General features: G+C 53.8%; 2 protein-coding genes across 2 annotated transcripts; both read left to right on the top strand.

Annotated features, from left to right (window-relative positions):
- Positions 1–568: 568 nt before the first annotated feature.
- On the top strand, positions 569–928 carry LOC126766681 (dynein light chain 2, cytoplasmic-like). Its single transcript, XM_050484417.1, has one exon. It carries the CDS (start codon positions 569–571, stop codon positions 926–928), a length of 360 nt encoding a protein of 119 aa, XP_050340374.1.
- Positions 929–12,531: 11,603 nt separating this feature from the next.
- LOC126766680 (uncharacterized) lies at positions 12,532–13,694 on the top strand (the record flags this gene model as incomplete). Its single annotated transcript, XM_050484416.1, has 1 exon — positions 12,532–13,694. A coding segment is annotated over exon 1 (1,163 nt), but the record flags the coding sequence as incomplete, so codon positions are not given.
- Positions 13,695–13,761: the final 67 nt, after the last annotated feature.

The raw sequence follows: 13,761 nt of genomic DNA, 5'->3' as shown, positions 1-13,761 counted from the left end.
CTTATGGACTTGGAAGACGCAGTGTAAAGTTCTTCTCGATTGGGTGGCGTTGTCGAACTAAAGACTCTAGCGCAGTCGCCGTCCCCCCCCCTTCTCCTCCGATGAAGTCGAAACGCTCTCGCGCTTGAATACGCTTTCATTGACGAGACACCGCTGTCCTCAGCCAGCGCAAAAAAACAACAACAAGAGAAAAAAAAAAGAGAAAAGGACGCGTTTGGGTGCAAGGGAAAGAGAAAAGGTGTACAATTTAAAAACGAAAAGAAAAGGAAAGTGTGTCACCTCCAGAGGGACAAGGGTGGAACACGGGGTACTGATCTCTTTTAAAAAAAAAAGAAGCAGTTTTCACGACACCTTCTCTGAACGTCAGCTTTTGTTGTTACTTGTCAATTCTCTCTCCCTTCTCCTTTTTTCCTTCTCTCTTGTCACTGCGACTGACTCGCCAAGAACCTTCAGCATTACACTTTTGGGTTTTTTCCCTTTTTCTCTTTCCCTCGCACTTTTCAAATCTTTTCCTTTCACTGGCCTGAAAGGACAAATAGAATAGAAGAGAGAGAGAGAAAGGCAGAAGATGGCAGGCACGGAAGTGGTCATCAAGGAGTCCGCAATGGCATGGGACCAGCAGCAGGACTGCGTCGACTGCGCCGCACACGCACTGAATGTGCTAAAGCTCGATGACCAGAGTGCCATTGCGCAGTTCATCAAGACGGAGCTCGATGCCAAGTACGGGCACCGCTGGCACTGTGTGGTAGGCCACGACTTCGGCTCGCTCGTCGGGCATGAGGGAAAGGACTTCCTCTACATGTGTCTGAACTCGACCTTGTTCATTATGGTGTGGCGCGTAGAGAAACAGTACGAAGAGAAGGCGGTCTCGGTGAACACGTTGTTGGCCACGCAGCAGGTGAAACGCGACGCCGCCCCTGCGTACTAAGGAAAGAAAAAGAGAGAGAGAGAGAGGAGAGCCGCTCGGCTCCTCTTTGTCGTTGTTTCCTATTGCCTGATTTCGTTTTGCTTGCTCTCTTTCTTTATCTCTCTCTCCATCATGTAAACTAAAAAGTGAAATCCGTGAGACGTCTTCCTGCGTTTCTTCCTCAGCAACTTCCCACCTTTCACAAACATACACACAAAAAAAAAAACCAGAAGGATGGAAAAAACGGAGAGAATGTGTGTACCGTATTTTCTTTGCTAACTTTTCTGTCTTCAAATGGGCTTCACATCGTCGCGTGACTTTGAACGAGCGCTTTTTTGTTGTTCATCTTCTCTCAACCAAGTATGAAGCCTCTTCCCTTGTCCTCTCCCATTTTCTCTCTCTCCTTCTCGTCTTTGTCTTTGCGTCCTTGGCATCATCCAGCAAGGGAGCATCTCACAGACGTCAGCGAGGCAACGAAGCCTACTGGCACTGAAAAAAAAAAAAAAGGCTGTTCCATCCTTGAGAGAAAGACAAAAACACAAAAAGGAAAAAAGACAAGAAAAAAAGGAAAGTGGCACACACACACAACGCGGATACCTCCCGCTAACAAGTCCTGATGACCTCTCCAAAGATCTCTGACGTCGCAGGCAGCGAGCCCCACAAACACAGGAGCCTCTTGTCTAAACACGGCAGCTTCGTGTGCTTCCTCCTCTTTGTCGTTGGCTGCATCATTGCGTTCAACCGGATTGCGGACTCTGGCTACTTCGAGTCGCACATGAACAACGTTCGCCACGTTGCCTCGGACAAGTTTCTTGCACGGCAGAGAAACCTGCCAAACGCGTCCACGTTGCCGTCGGGCCTCATCTTCTCCATTCTCCAGCGCGGCGCGGGTGAACGTGCACCAGCCGCCGACGACGTGTGCGAACTCCACGTTCTTGGACAGTTCCGCTTTTGGGAAACGTTCATGGACTCGCACACCGGTGCGTACCCGCTGCGCCGCGCCCCTTCTTAGCTTCCTGCCGGGTGTGGCAGAGGCGTTGCAGCTCATGCGTGAGGGCGATGTCTGGAGCATCATTGTGCCTTACCACCTTGCCTACAACACCACGGGCAACGCAGCGTTGAACATCCCGTCGTTTGTGAACCTTCGCTACAAGTTGGAGCTGCTCAAATGTCGAAACGGGACGAATGGTCGCACGACCGAAGAGATCGACGCGTATCTGCGGCCCGTTCTGAAGGTGCCGATGCCTGCGAGGAAACAAGAGGACCCCAACGCGGACGATTTTTGAACGGCGAGGCAAACCAAACAGACGCACACAAAAACAAAAAAAAAAAAGATGACGAAGAGCGGGGTTGACACGTTTGTTCCTTCGGCCTTCCTTCTCTTCGTCGGCCTGCGTTGCTTTGGTCGCTATCCTCATTCTCTCCTTTTCTCACTTTCTTTTTTCTCCGCCCTTTTTTTCCATCATTCTTTTTTTCTTTTTACTCTCTTGTCTGATCGTTCAATTCCCTTGCGTCCGTACGCCGCGCGTCTGCATTCTAACGAAAGCATAACGATGTCATAGGCTGACAGGTGTGGTGGTAAGAGTGTTTGGCGTTTTTTTGTGTGTGTATGTATGTGTGTATATTCTCTTTTTTTCTCCTTCATACACTCTTACTCTCTTCTTTTTGTTGTTGCTGTTGTTGTTGTTGTTATTGTTATATCCATCTCCATTTTTTTTTGTTTTGCGCTGTATTCTCTCTCTTTCTCTCGATTGTGTTCATCAGTGTTGTGGAGGAGGAAGGGAGGGGGGTGTTTTGTATCTTTCAAACTGAAGGAGAGAGTACAGGAGGGAATGCCCGCTCGCGCGGAACTATTATCATCACCCCTTTTTTGCTCTTTTTGTTTGCCTGTTTGTTTGGAAGCGGAAAACGCATTTGTCATTTCTCTACTTCCCCCCTTTTTTCCCACCTGTTTGGATTGGCACAGACGCGCGGGAAAAAAAGTGAAACTGGTTTTTTTTTGGAAGGCGAGGTCGCGCACTTTCATGGAAGACGAAAAGAAGACAAATCACACTGAAACAAAGGGTGGCACCGCTGTGCGTATGCTACGCTCTCCCCTACTCTCTATCTCTTCCTCTCTCTCTCTCTCGTTTTCCCCCTTCCTCTCAACAATGAGTGTGTGTGGCGGGTGGAATGGAGAAGGGAAAGAAAAGGAAGAAGGAGACAATTGTTGCTTTTTTCTCGAACTCTTCGCATTAGCAGCCCACACGCACAACGTTACCGGCTCTTTTCTTTTTTTCCTTTCTCTTCCTCTCTCTCCTTCTTTTTTTTTCTCCAAGAGAGTCCACGCGACACGACAACAACCGCTTGTCAGTTTCGTTTTGTTTTTCTCAGTTTCTGCTTTGCTTTTTTTCTTTTTTTTTATCGTTGGAATTCCAAGTGCTTGGAGTTGTAGGAACCCCAGTCGTCAGGCACATACATACACACAGGGAACGAAACAAAGGAAATAAATTGAAATGAAGATGCATGCATCCTTCGCGCATAGGTGCTCTTGGTTTGCCTTCGCGCTTTTCTGCGTGCTCGCGCTGCTGGTTGAGGTGCCCGCGGGCATGGAGTTCATCTTTCTGACAGATCTAGGCTTTCCAGACCTCTCCACCGACGTCGAACGTCGTCACTTCTTGACGCAGTCACGCGCCTTCTTTTTGAAACGCGCGAAGGAGCCTTTGTGCACTTCCTGCGCGACGAGGAGGCCTTTGCGGGTCTGACCCCTCGATAGGCGTGCTGGTGGAGTTTTGCGGTCAGCGGAAGACACCGCAGAGGCGCGCTGGCAGCGGCGGTACAGCAGAGGCCTCGTCTCCCGCAAGCGCGACAGAGCCGCGCCGGTCTGCGGGGCGGGGGCCGAGGACGTGCCGGACCTCGACGACCCCAACGACGTCCGTTGGCGACGGGAAAACCCAACCGTGTATGAACCTCTCATTGAGGCGCACTTCAACTTCACCAACTGCATCTCCCCGCAGAACATCACGGACGCGCTGAGGGACTCGACCAACAACACCACTCTCCTCGCCGGACCGGGATACTTCACCACGGAGTCGGACCCGTACAGCGTTGGAAGCCCCCGCATCTTCTCCTATCGCGTTGGCTTTGCGGAGAAGATCCAAAAGGGCTGCGACCGGTTCTGAAGCTGATCCCTGAGGGGGAAACGTGGCGAGTCGACCTCCCCCAGAGCTATACTACGGCGAGGCCGGCACCGTCTTTGCCATCTGGCCAACGCCACCGAACTGTCACGTGCGTCTGGACATCCGCGTCGAGAGGGTGCTGCGCGGGCGAACCACTTTAGCGAAGTGTCGTCAGCTAACAACAGAGGCGTTTGGCTACGACCCATTTGAAAAAGACCGCATCGCGCGAGAGAAAGGCGTGACTCGTCTTGCTGGCGGCGCGGCAGTGACGGCGGAGAAGGAAGTGGAGGAGAAGGAGAACCGCGCAAAAGGTGCAGCAACCACTCCACGGGCCGAAACGGATGCCACAGAGGACAGTGCGGATTTGTGAGAAAACGAAGAGCATCTTTCCCCCTTGCGTCTCCTCTAAAAGAAAAAAAAAAAACAAAGAAAAGAAATTGAAGACCCGAAGCGAAGAGCAGCGGGTTGATTCTTTCACGGGTGAATGAAAGGACCCGTTGTCTGCAGCGTTCGATTTTCTCCTTTTCTCCCCTCCTCTCTTCCCCTTTCCGCCTCTTCTTGTCGCTCGTTTTTTTTTTGTTTTTTTTTTGGGGGGGGGGGCAGATCTCCTCTGTTCGAAGCAAAAGAACAAAACAAAAAAATTGTTCGAACACGCTCCCTTCTCTATTCTTTTTTGTACATACACTTTTTTTTTTTTACAAATTCATTTGAATTGTCTATCGACTGGGAGTACTTTGGTTGTTTGTGTATACTTCTCCCTCTCCCGCCTTTTTTCTCCCCTTTTCTGTTCTTTTGTTGTTTCAAATCCCCGTTTCACATTGTGCTTTTTCTTTTTTCTTTTTTTTCTCTGTTCCTTGTTTCTTTTTGGCGTTGGCATCGTCATTGCTCGTTCACCATGGCCGAGGCACGGGAAAGCGTGCCGCAGCGCAGAAAGCGTCCCACCGGCTCTACGCTTGACCAGTTCGTTGCCTGCGGCGCCATCGCGCTAGTGATCGTCATGGCACTGATCGCCCCGCTGGCGTACATCTGCCGCGAATCCGGCTCCAGCTTCAGTGAAACGGCCTTGTATATCGTCCAGCACGGTGTCCTCTTGGCGCAGCGCAGTCGTGCCGGCCACGTCTGGCCCCTCTCCGACCTCCTCGCCGCCGTCCTTGAGCTCGACGCGTTGAGCTCCTTTAAAGGCGTCGGCCTTGGCAAAACATGGAAGGGGAAGACGGAGACAAAGACGGTTGACGTGGACGGAGTCCCGCTGGAATCGGCGACAGGCATGCGCATTACAGACGTGTTTGCTGAGGACGACCAGCTGCTCGACCTCTACGCGAGGGATGACGCCTACACGCGATTTGAGGACTCCGCCGTGTTTTTTCGCGTGCTTCCCCGCAAAGTACCTGTCTCCGCCGAGACCGGGAAGCCCGAGCTGCGCTTTCTCTACCAACTGACCGGCGGCGATCAGACAAAGTCACGACGGCTGAAGGACCGTCTGGCACACGAGAAGGAGGCAGAGACGGCACGGCTCCGGAAGACGCTCCAGCACGAGAAGGAGTTTGGCCGCGTGCGCACGCCTCGCAGCCCGACCGTTGATTCTTACGGTATGGCCGAGATCGACCCCGCGACGAATGAGCTCAACGTCTCGGCGAGAGACCACATCCCGTGCATTCACCCAACCAATGATGTTTACGCGGACTACATCCAGGCCACGCTGCTGAAAGGTGTCGTGATAAGTAACACGTATCTCGAGCATGGGGGGAACCCCTACGGCACGCAGAGCTTTGGCATGGACCACGCGCGCCCCTGCGTCGCCCGCATCCTGCCGATGATGTGCGTAGGGGACAAGTGGGAGATCATTTGTCCGAGGAACCTGACAGCGGTGAACGAGGCCGTACCGCTTCGCAGCTTCACCTTTCGTATTGACGTGCGAGAGCTGACTGGCCCGACGCGGACCATTGCCGAGGCGGAGGAGTCGCTCGCGCGCGGTGTTTTCTTGACGGAGAAGGACGAAAACGGCGACGTCGTGGACGTTCGGTTCACCCGGCAGATGCTCTTGGAGCGGGCGAAGCGCCGACCCCCGCAAATCGTGGTGTAACGCTGCAAGTGGGAACAAAAAAAAAAAAGAATTTTTTTTTGTTGTTGTTGTTGTTGTTGTTGTTGTTGCTGGTGACCGTGAATGTTTTTGGAAAGAAAAGAGAACGAAAGCGCTTGTTCACTGTTGGGGGGGGGGGGGGGGCAGCGTTCGAAGAAGCCCTTACACACACTCACATACGCACGCACAAGCACACATCTTTCTCGTCTTTCTCCTCTTCAACCATCATCTTTCAACGATTTCATCGTGCTGCATGTGTCTTTTTCTTTCTTTTCTTTTTTTGGATGGCAGCAATGAACTGATGCTCCTCTCCGAGTCCAACGTCACACACGTAGGCACGTGCACACAGACACACAACAACAAACAAACAAAAATGGGAAAAGAGAAAGAAAAAATGAAAGAAAAACGAAAAAAGTCGCTCACAAACCGCGAAGTGGATTGGACTCCTTTTTTTTTCTTTTTTCTTGCATGTAGAACAACCTTCTTGCTTTCAAAATCCAAACGCGCTCTCTCTCTCTACCTCTCCCTCTCGTCTTTCTCCTGTGTTTCTCCTTTTTTGTGTGTGTGTGCGGGCTGCTTACAGTTCTTTTGTGGATCTTATACAGTTTCCACCGAGGCATCCGTGCGTTGAACGCACGCAAGCCGCACACCCGTGATTATATAAACTTATTTACACGCACATTTATATTACGCCTTTGCTTGTCTGACTTCTCTGTTATTGCAGTTTTCTTAGGTTTCTCTCTCACACACAGTGCTTGTCTTCACTTCTTCTCTTTCCCCGTTTGTTCAGCTTTTTTTTTTTGCTTTTGCTTTCTTTTGCTTTCCTTTTCATCCGCTTTTTTTTTCCCTTCTTTTCTTTTGTTGTGTCTTTTGTTTAGCAGCATGCAAGCGTCAGCACCTAGAATTGAAGGAGGTCGACGCACAACGCTCTGCGAAGGTGACGTGAGAAATGGTTGCTTTTTCGACGACGTTTCGACGGGCAATCTCAGCGCCAACTCCGTTCGCGGAGGAGGCGAGGCGTTCCTGGAGACAGAAGCCACCACGATAAGCAAGCAAGGAAGTCATAAAAAGAGCCTCTGCTATGCGAAAAGCAAGGACGTCGTACCCTGTCAGGCACCAAGAACGGCCGAAACCGCAGCGGCAGCCACGCGGGAAAGCTCCAAACCTGCAACAGCAGCAGCCGCGGCGGCGGTGGTGGATAGCGACACTGTTTTGCAGGCAAATACAACTCATGTAAAGAAGGCAAACGGTGCGCTGAGCAGAGAAAAGGAGAATGTGCGCCACGGCACGGGCGGAGCGTGGCAGATGAACGAAGACAGGCTCTACGCCTACCTGGACGACACGATGGTGCGAAGCTGCGGCGCCAGCGCGGCCGCGGCGGCCGTTGCACGCTCTCCTCCGCCTCTCCTCGAGGACGGCGGCCAGAGGGAGAGGAGGCCAGCGATGGCCAGAAACCGCTACGTGGCAGAAGACAATACGGAGGCTCTCCTTTTGCGCGTGGCGCGGACGGCAGACACGCCGGCATCGCGGTCTCCGAGGGCAGCGCCTACGACGACGACGTTTGCTTTTTTGTAGAAGCGGTGCGGGGGCATCGTACAGGTGCTTCCCGGCATGGAGCACCTGCATCGCGAGGTGATGGCTACTAAAGTCGAGATCGACGCCTTGTCGCAACGCATCCGGGAGCAGCGCGACCGCGCGGTGCGGCATCAGCTCCGCCGCTACAGTTGTCCCTGTCGCCCGATGTAAAGCCCACCAACGGCCGAGGAAACCTCAGCGGCAGACGCGGACTTGATGACGACATGATGAGCGGGGCCGACTGGTGCTTTACGCCGCAGGAGTACCGTTTCCGGTCCTTCTGCCGTCGGCGCCGCCGCCGCCCCGTCGACCCTCCTCTTAGCGCCACCACGACCGCCGAGAAAGGCGTTGTTGAGGCCGGCGGCAGCGGCGGTGACGACAAAGGACAGTTCACGCCGATGCCCCCGCCCTCCGCGAACGTCTCCGACAATGGCACAACGAAGGAAGACGACATGGACGTCTTGAGTGAGCCGTGTAATACTTCCCTTTTGGCGCACCAACGGGGCAAGGCCGGCTGGACCTCACCGTCTCTTGGCGAGCACGCAGGGGATGCAAAAAGCTCTCTCGCACACGTCCCGTATTTCGCAGCATTCACCAGAGTCCCCGTCATGCAGTGAACCGAACAAGGGCGCAGAGAATCACCACAGCGAATCTGAACCGACAGAGGATGCGGCGCTGCCACATGAAAACCGCAGCAGCGGCGGCGGCGACCAGCTTCCACCGCATCCAGTGGCTTTTTCGTTGCCTCCCCGTCGTGCCCCGCGCCGTCTCTAACCTCCACCGTCGGCGAAAGCCATCAGAACGGCGTTCCGACTGTCCCGTTAGTCACGCAGCCGCAGCCGCAGCCGCCGCTTTCCCCTTCTCTCACACCAAGGGAGCTCGACGCGTTGAAAGAGAACATCACCCAGTTGGGGAGGCTGTACCAGCATCGAGGGTTCCTTCTTCAGGAAATCGATGCCCACCTGCGACGGCACGCCGAGCATGGCGGGCGCTGGGAGGCCGATGAGGCCCGTATCTCCTGCTATCGCTGTCAGCGCGAGTTCTCTAGCACGACGACGCGCCACCACTGCCGGCGCTGCGGTCGCCTGTGTTGTGGCCAATGCAGTCAGTTCTTTGGCACGAAGCAGGACACCAGCGTGGGTCGGCTGATCTCGGCGGGGGGCGGTGGAGTGGAGCCTAGCGCGGTTGTTTCGTCGGATCCTTACGCGGACCTTGCGTACAGTGAGGACCTGGCGGTTTACTCCGCGGTGCCATCAAAGGCAGAAAGCGCGCGTACCGTGCGGAAGCCGCGTGTGACGGTGAAAACCGAGTACGCCGCACGCATCACTGCCAGCGACGCCGTGGACGAAGTCGAATCTCGCTTCGACACCTATACCTATCCCCTCTCCCTGACGCCGCCACTGCGACCCGTCGCTCCCCCTGCGACAACGAAAGGGGGGCACCCAAAAAGGGAAGAAGCGGCCAACGCTACACACTATTCTCTCCCTCGCCACGACGAAACCGACATCAACGACCCAGACACGGTCTTTCGCGAAGAGGAGAGTGCGCGCCGCAGCCGCGACGGCGACGGCACCAGCAGCAATCATAGCAACTCCCCGTTTCTCCTCTACACACCGGGGAGCCCGACACAGCTGTGTCGAAGCGTTGCCGCCGGTGGTGGCGGTGGTGCTGCTGCTGCCCCTTTTCAGCTTCCCCCAGCAGAGAATGGCAGCGGAACGACTGTCTCCTACGTGCAGCAGCAACAGCTGCAGCGGCGGCTCGCTCTCCAGCACAGCGAGGTCCGGCTCTGCTGTGAGTGTTATCACAGTTGCCTTCGAGCGCGGAAGAGCAATCTGCTGAAGCGCCTGCGCAGCGCCAACCGCTACATCCTCGACGATGGCTTTTACTATTACCACGTTCTCACACCGGAGGAATTCACGACACTTGCGGTCATGATGAAGAAGCCAGGCACTGTTCGCATGCGCGCTGAGCTCTTGTCCTCCGTGGCGCTGGAAAAAACCGCTGACATGGCGGTAGCCGCACCGCAGTATGTGCGGGATGCAGTGAGCAATGCGGTTCAGCAAACGCCACAAATATTGAGGACCTTTGGCCGAGTCAGCGTGTACACGCTGCGCAAGACAAAAAATGCCGCCAAAGCGTACCTAACCAACTACGCAAGTAGCGACCATGGCCACGATGATGTTCTTCGCACCGGTGATGCTGCTGCTGCTCCGGAGATGGAAGGGCAGGCACCCCCATGCGACGGCGACGGCGATAAAAACGCTGACGTTATCAGTGTAAACAGCGAGGCCTCCTCTTCAGAGCCTCTGCGTGCAATCACGGCGGGGGACCACAAAGAATCGACGCCCACGCGCAAAGAAGAGAAGACGAAGGAAGAAGCGGAATCGACAGATGCGCAACTGAGTCACAACTGTGATGAAGGGATTGTACAAAGTGGTCCTATCCGAGCAAAAGGGCCGCCTTCAAACCTTACCGCATCCCACACGATAACGGTTGTTCCATCCGACGTCTTGCAGACAAGCAAGGACAAACCCGGAAACCTGGCCACCGCAGGGGAAACCTCATCCCCTGTTGACTTGCCGCCATCCTCAGAGGGAGAGAAGCATTTGGTCTCCGCCCCGTCCAGCGCAAAGGACGCAAAGGAAGAGATTCAAAAGATGAGCCGCGCGGCGACTCGAGCAGCGCAGACTTGAATGCCGGCGGGGCGACGACGAGGAGGAGGAGGAGGCCGACGCTGGCAGCGTGAACAGCAAAGACTCCTCTTCTGAGCCTCTGCAAGCCGTCACGGCAGAGGAAGCGACGGACGACGATAAAGGGACGACGTCTACGGACAAGGAGGAGCAAGAAGCGGCAACGATAACAGCCGCTCCATCCGACGTCTTGCAGACAAGCAAGGACAAACCCGGAAACCCGGCCGCCGCAGGGAAAACCTCATCCCCTGTTGACTTGCCGCCATCCTCAGAGGGAGAGAAGCATTTGGTCTCCGCCCCGTCTAGCGCAAAGGACGCAAAGGATAAGCCTCTCGGCGACCCGCGCAGGGCCAACCAGAATGCCAGCGGGGGCGACGACTTTGAAATCAACTTACCCGAAGAACAGCAGGAAAAGGACGGTGAGGAAGTGGCGAGTGGGTGATTCAAACGAGAGAAAAAAAAAAAGAAAAAAAACAACAGAGGAAGGGTACAGACACACACAAAAGCATCATCTCCCCATCGCTCTGGAGCCGAGGTCTTCTTTTTTCCTCAACTTCCCATCTTCTTTCCTCCCTCATTCCTTTCCTTGCACATCTGCGTACGCGCACACTTCCCCCATTTTGCTGAGATTTGTTTATTTCCCATTGATTGCTTTCGATGTTTCCTTCTCTCTTTTTTTCTTTCTCTCCCTTTCTTTCACTTTCTCTCCCTTTCTCTCCTTCTCTCCCTTTTTTTTCCCCTGTTCCTTTTTTTCTTTTTTTGGATTCTTCTTTTGGGATTCACACCCTCTTTCTCCTCTTCCTATCCTTCACTACTCATGCCTTTCCGAAGAGGGGAAACAAAGAGAGAAAAGGGAAGTGGACTTTGCCGTAAGATTTCGCACTTTTTGGCCTTTCTTCCCTCCCCCACTACTACCCCCCTTCCCCCTCCTTTCGCTTTCTTCCTTCCAGTTTGCTATTGTTCCGTGCCTGACAGCGACAAAAGGCCTCTTCAATTTCTCCCCTTTCCCCCTCCTTTCTCACCTTCCCCCTTTTTCCTCCTCCCTCTTCTCCCTCCAAAAAGAGAGAAAAAAAAAAAAAGAAACTGAAGGCCGCCATCTGTGAGTCGCTCAGGTAGAAACGGCGGCCCTTCAAGTCTGCATGTCGGCACCGTCCTCACTGGTCTCCTCGAGCTCCCCAACCACTACCCCCGTGCTTTACCTCTCCTTCTCTTCTCCCCGCTTCCCATTTTAGAGTTCAAGCAACTGACGTTTTTTTTTTTTGTTATTGTTGTTTTATTTTCCATTATTCTTTTTTTTCTTTTTTGTTTCTCTCCTTGGCTTTGTGTGGGTGCGCCGTTGCCTCCCCTCCTCTCGCCTCTTCTCTCTTTCATTCGCCTCTTCCTTATACGATACCTTTACCTCTCTCTCTTTTTTTTCTCTTTCTCTCTCTCTCTCCATCTTTTTAATCCAACCGCAAAAAAAAAAAAAAAAAGGTTAAGAAAAGAAAAAGGAACTTCGAACAGACAAGTTTCCTTCCGTGCATAGAATTACTTCCGTTCCTGAAAGCCCCAAAGCACTCTTTTGTTGTTGTTGTTCTTTTTCTCTTTAAAGGGCAGTCCCTTTTCATTTTTTGCAAAGCGCTTTCGTTTTTTTCTTCTTCTTTTTCTTCTTCCTCTTTGCCATCAAGGAATTCACTTGTCAGCTTCGCCTTGCTTTTAGCTTTTTTTTTCTTTTCCACCACCCTGCTTTTTTTTTTGCCCTCCCCCACCGTTTCCAGTCAATTTCTCTCACGTATCACACAGCGCTGCTGCTGCATTGGCATCGCTAGTCAGCAGAAAGAGAAGCATCGCTTTCCGTTACTCCTTCCCGCCCTGCCAGTCTCCGCTTTCTTTCTTTGGGTGCGTGTCTCCTCTCCTTTTTTTTATTACTATTATCTTTTATTTTTATTTGCTTTTTGCTGAAATTGACACCAATCTACTGCCCCCTTCCCGCGCCCTCTTCTCTATCTCTTTTGTTGTTGTTACTGTTGTTGCCTCACTTCTTTTTCTTTTCCTTTCATAATCGGGCACACACTACCCCTTAGTAAAGCACTGAGCAGTATTCACAAAGCAAAACCGAAAACAAAACAAAAAAACGCGCAAATGATCCCGCTCCGTTGCTGCTCTCAACGTCCAGCGGCAACGGCAGCCTCGCTGGTCTCCGCAAGTCCGCTTGGCTTGACGGCTGCCCGCGTCTCGTATAGCTCCGTCACGCTGCGCCTACTCCGTGCCTCGGCGTTAACCCCGACCAAGGCCCTCGCGGACCACGCACATGCAAAACCAGAGGTGGAACTTCGCACCGAGACGAACGTGCGGCCGCCGCCAATCTACGTGAACCTCAACGTGCCGTCAAAGCCGGAGAGCTTTGCGCACAAGATCTCCTACCAGAAGAACCCCGACACCAGCATCGAGGAACCGATGCGCGTGTATCAGTCCAAGGCGCCCTCTCTGCTTCCGAGGATTCACATGGAGGATTGCGTCTGCGAGTTCATGTTCAACCGCTGGCGTAAGCAGGACCCAAAGAAACCCGCCTGCGTTCAAGTGGAAACGGGTGAGACCATCACGTATGGCGAACTCATCAAACTAGCCAAGCACGTCTCTGACGTGCTGCACACCACCTGCCGCGTGCGGAAGGGCGACGCGGTGCTAGTATGTATGTACGACACTGTCTACTTTGCCCCCATCTCGTACGGGGTCATGAACACCGGCGCCACGCTTTCCACCACGAACGTGAACATCACCGAGGACATGTTAGCGCATCAGATTGAGGCGTCGGAGGCCAAAGTGGTCGTCACGACGAAGCACTGCCTGCCGGTGGTGCAGCGGGCGGGACACACCGTCAAGAAGAACACTGGCTCGCAGGTGAAGATTCTGCTCGCGGAGACCATCCACAAGCTCCAGACGGATAGCATGCCCGACTACCACCGCGCCGGCCTCAACGCTGAGCGCGACGATGTCGTGCTCATCCCCTTCTCCTCCGGCACGACGGGCGAGCCGAAAGGGGTTCAGTTGACGAACATGAGTCTTTGCGCCAACATCCAGCAGACCATCCAAGCCTTTGGGCTCACCGACACCGACGTGCAGCTCTCCGTTCTGCCTTTCTTCCACGTGACGGGTTTCACGATTGGCATGTCGGCCATCCTCGCCGCCGGCGGCACGCTGCTGATGCAGGCCAAGTTCGACGTTCGCAGCTACGTGCAGGCGGTACAGAAGCAGCACGTCTCGTTTGTGCTCGTCGCGCCGCCCGTGGTCGCCTCCATTGTGCGGTACGCACAGCTGGCAAGTTTTCCGGGCCGAACCTGTTCCCCACCCTTCGTCTCCTGCGCAGCTCCG

This window comes from Bactrocera neohumeralis, unplaced genomic scaffold, assembly GCF_024586455.1.
Source record: "Bactrocera neohumeralis isolate Rockhampton unplaced genomic scaffold, APGP_CSIRO_Bneo_wtdbg2-racon-allhic-juicebox.fasta_v2 ctg2108, whole genome shotgun sequence".
In the NCBI taxonomy this organism is placed as follows: Eukaryota; Metazoa; Arthropoda; class Insecta; order Diptera; family Tephritidae; genus Bactrocera; species Bactrocera neohumeralis.
Note: the sequence above shows the minus strand (reverse complement) of the source record. Positions and strands in the feature narration are given on the sequence as shown.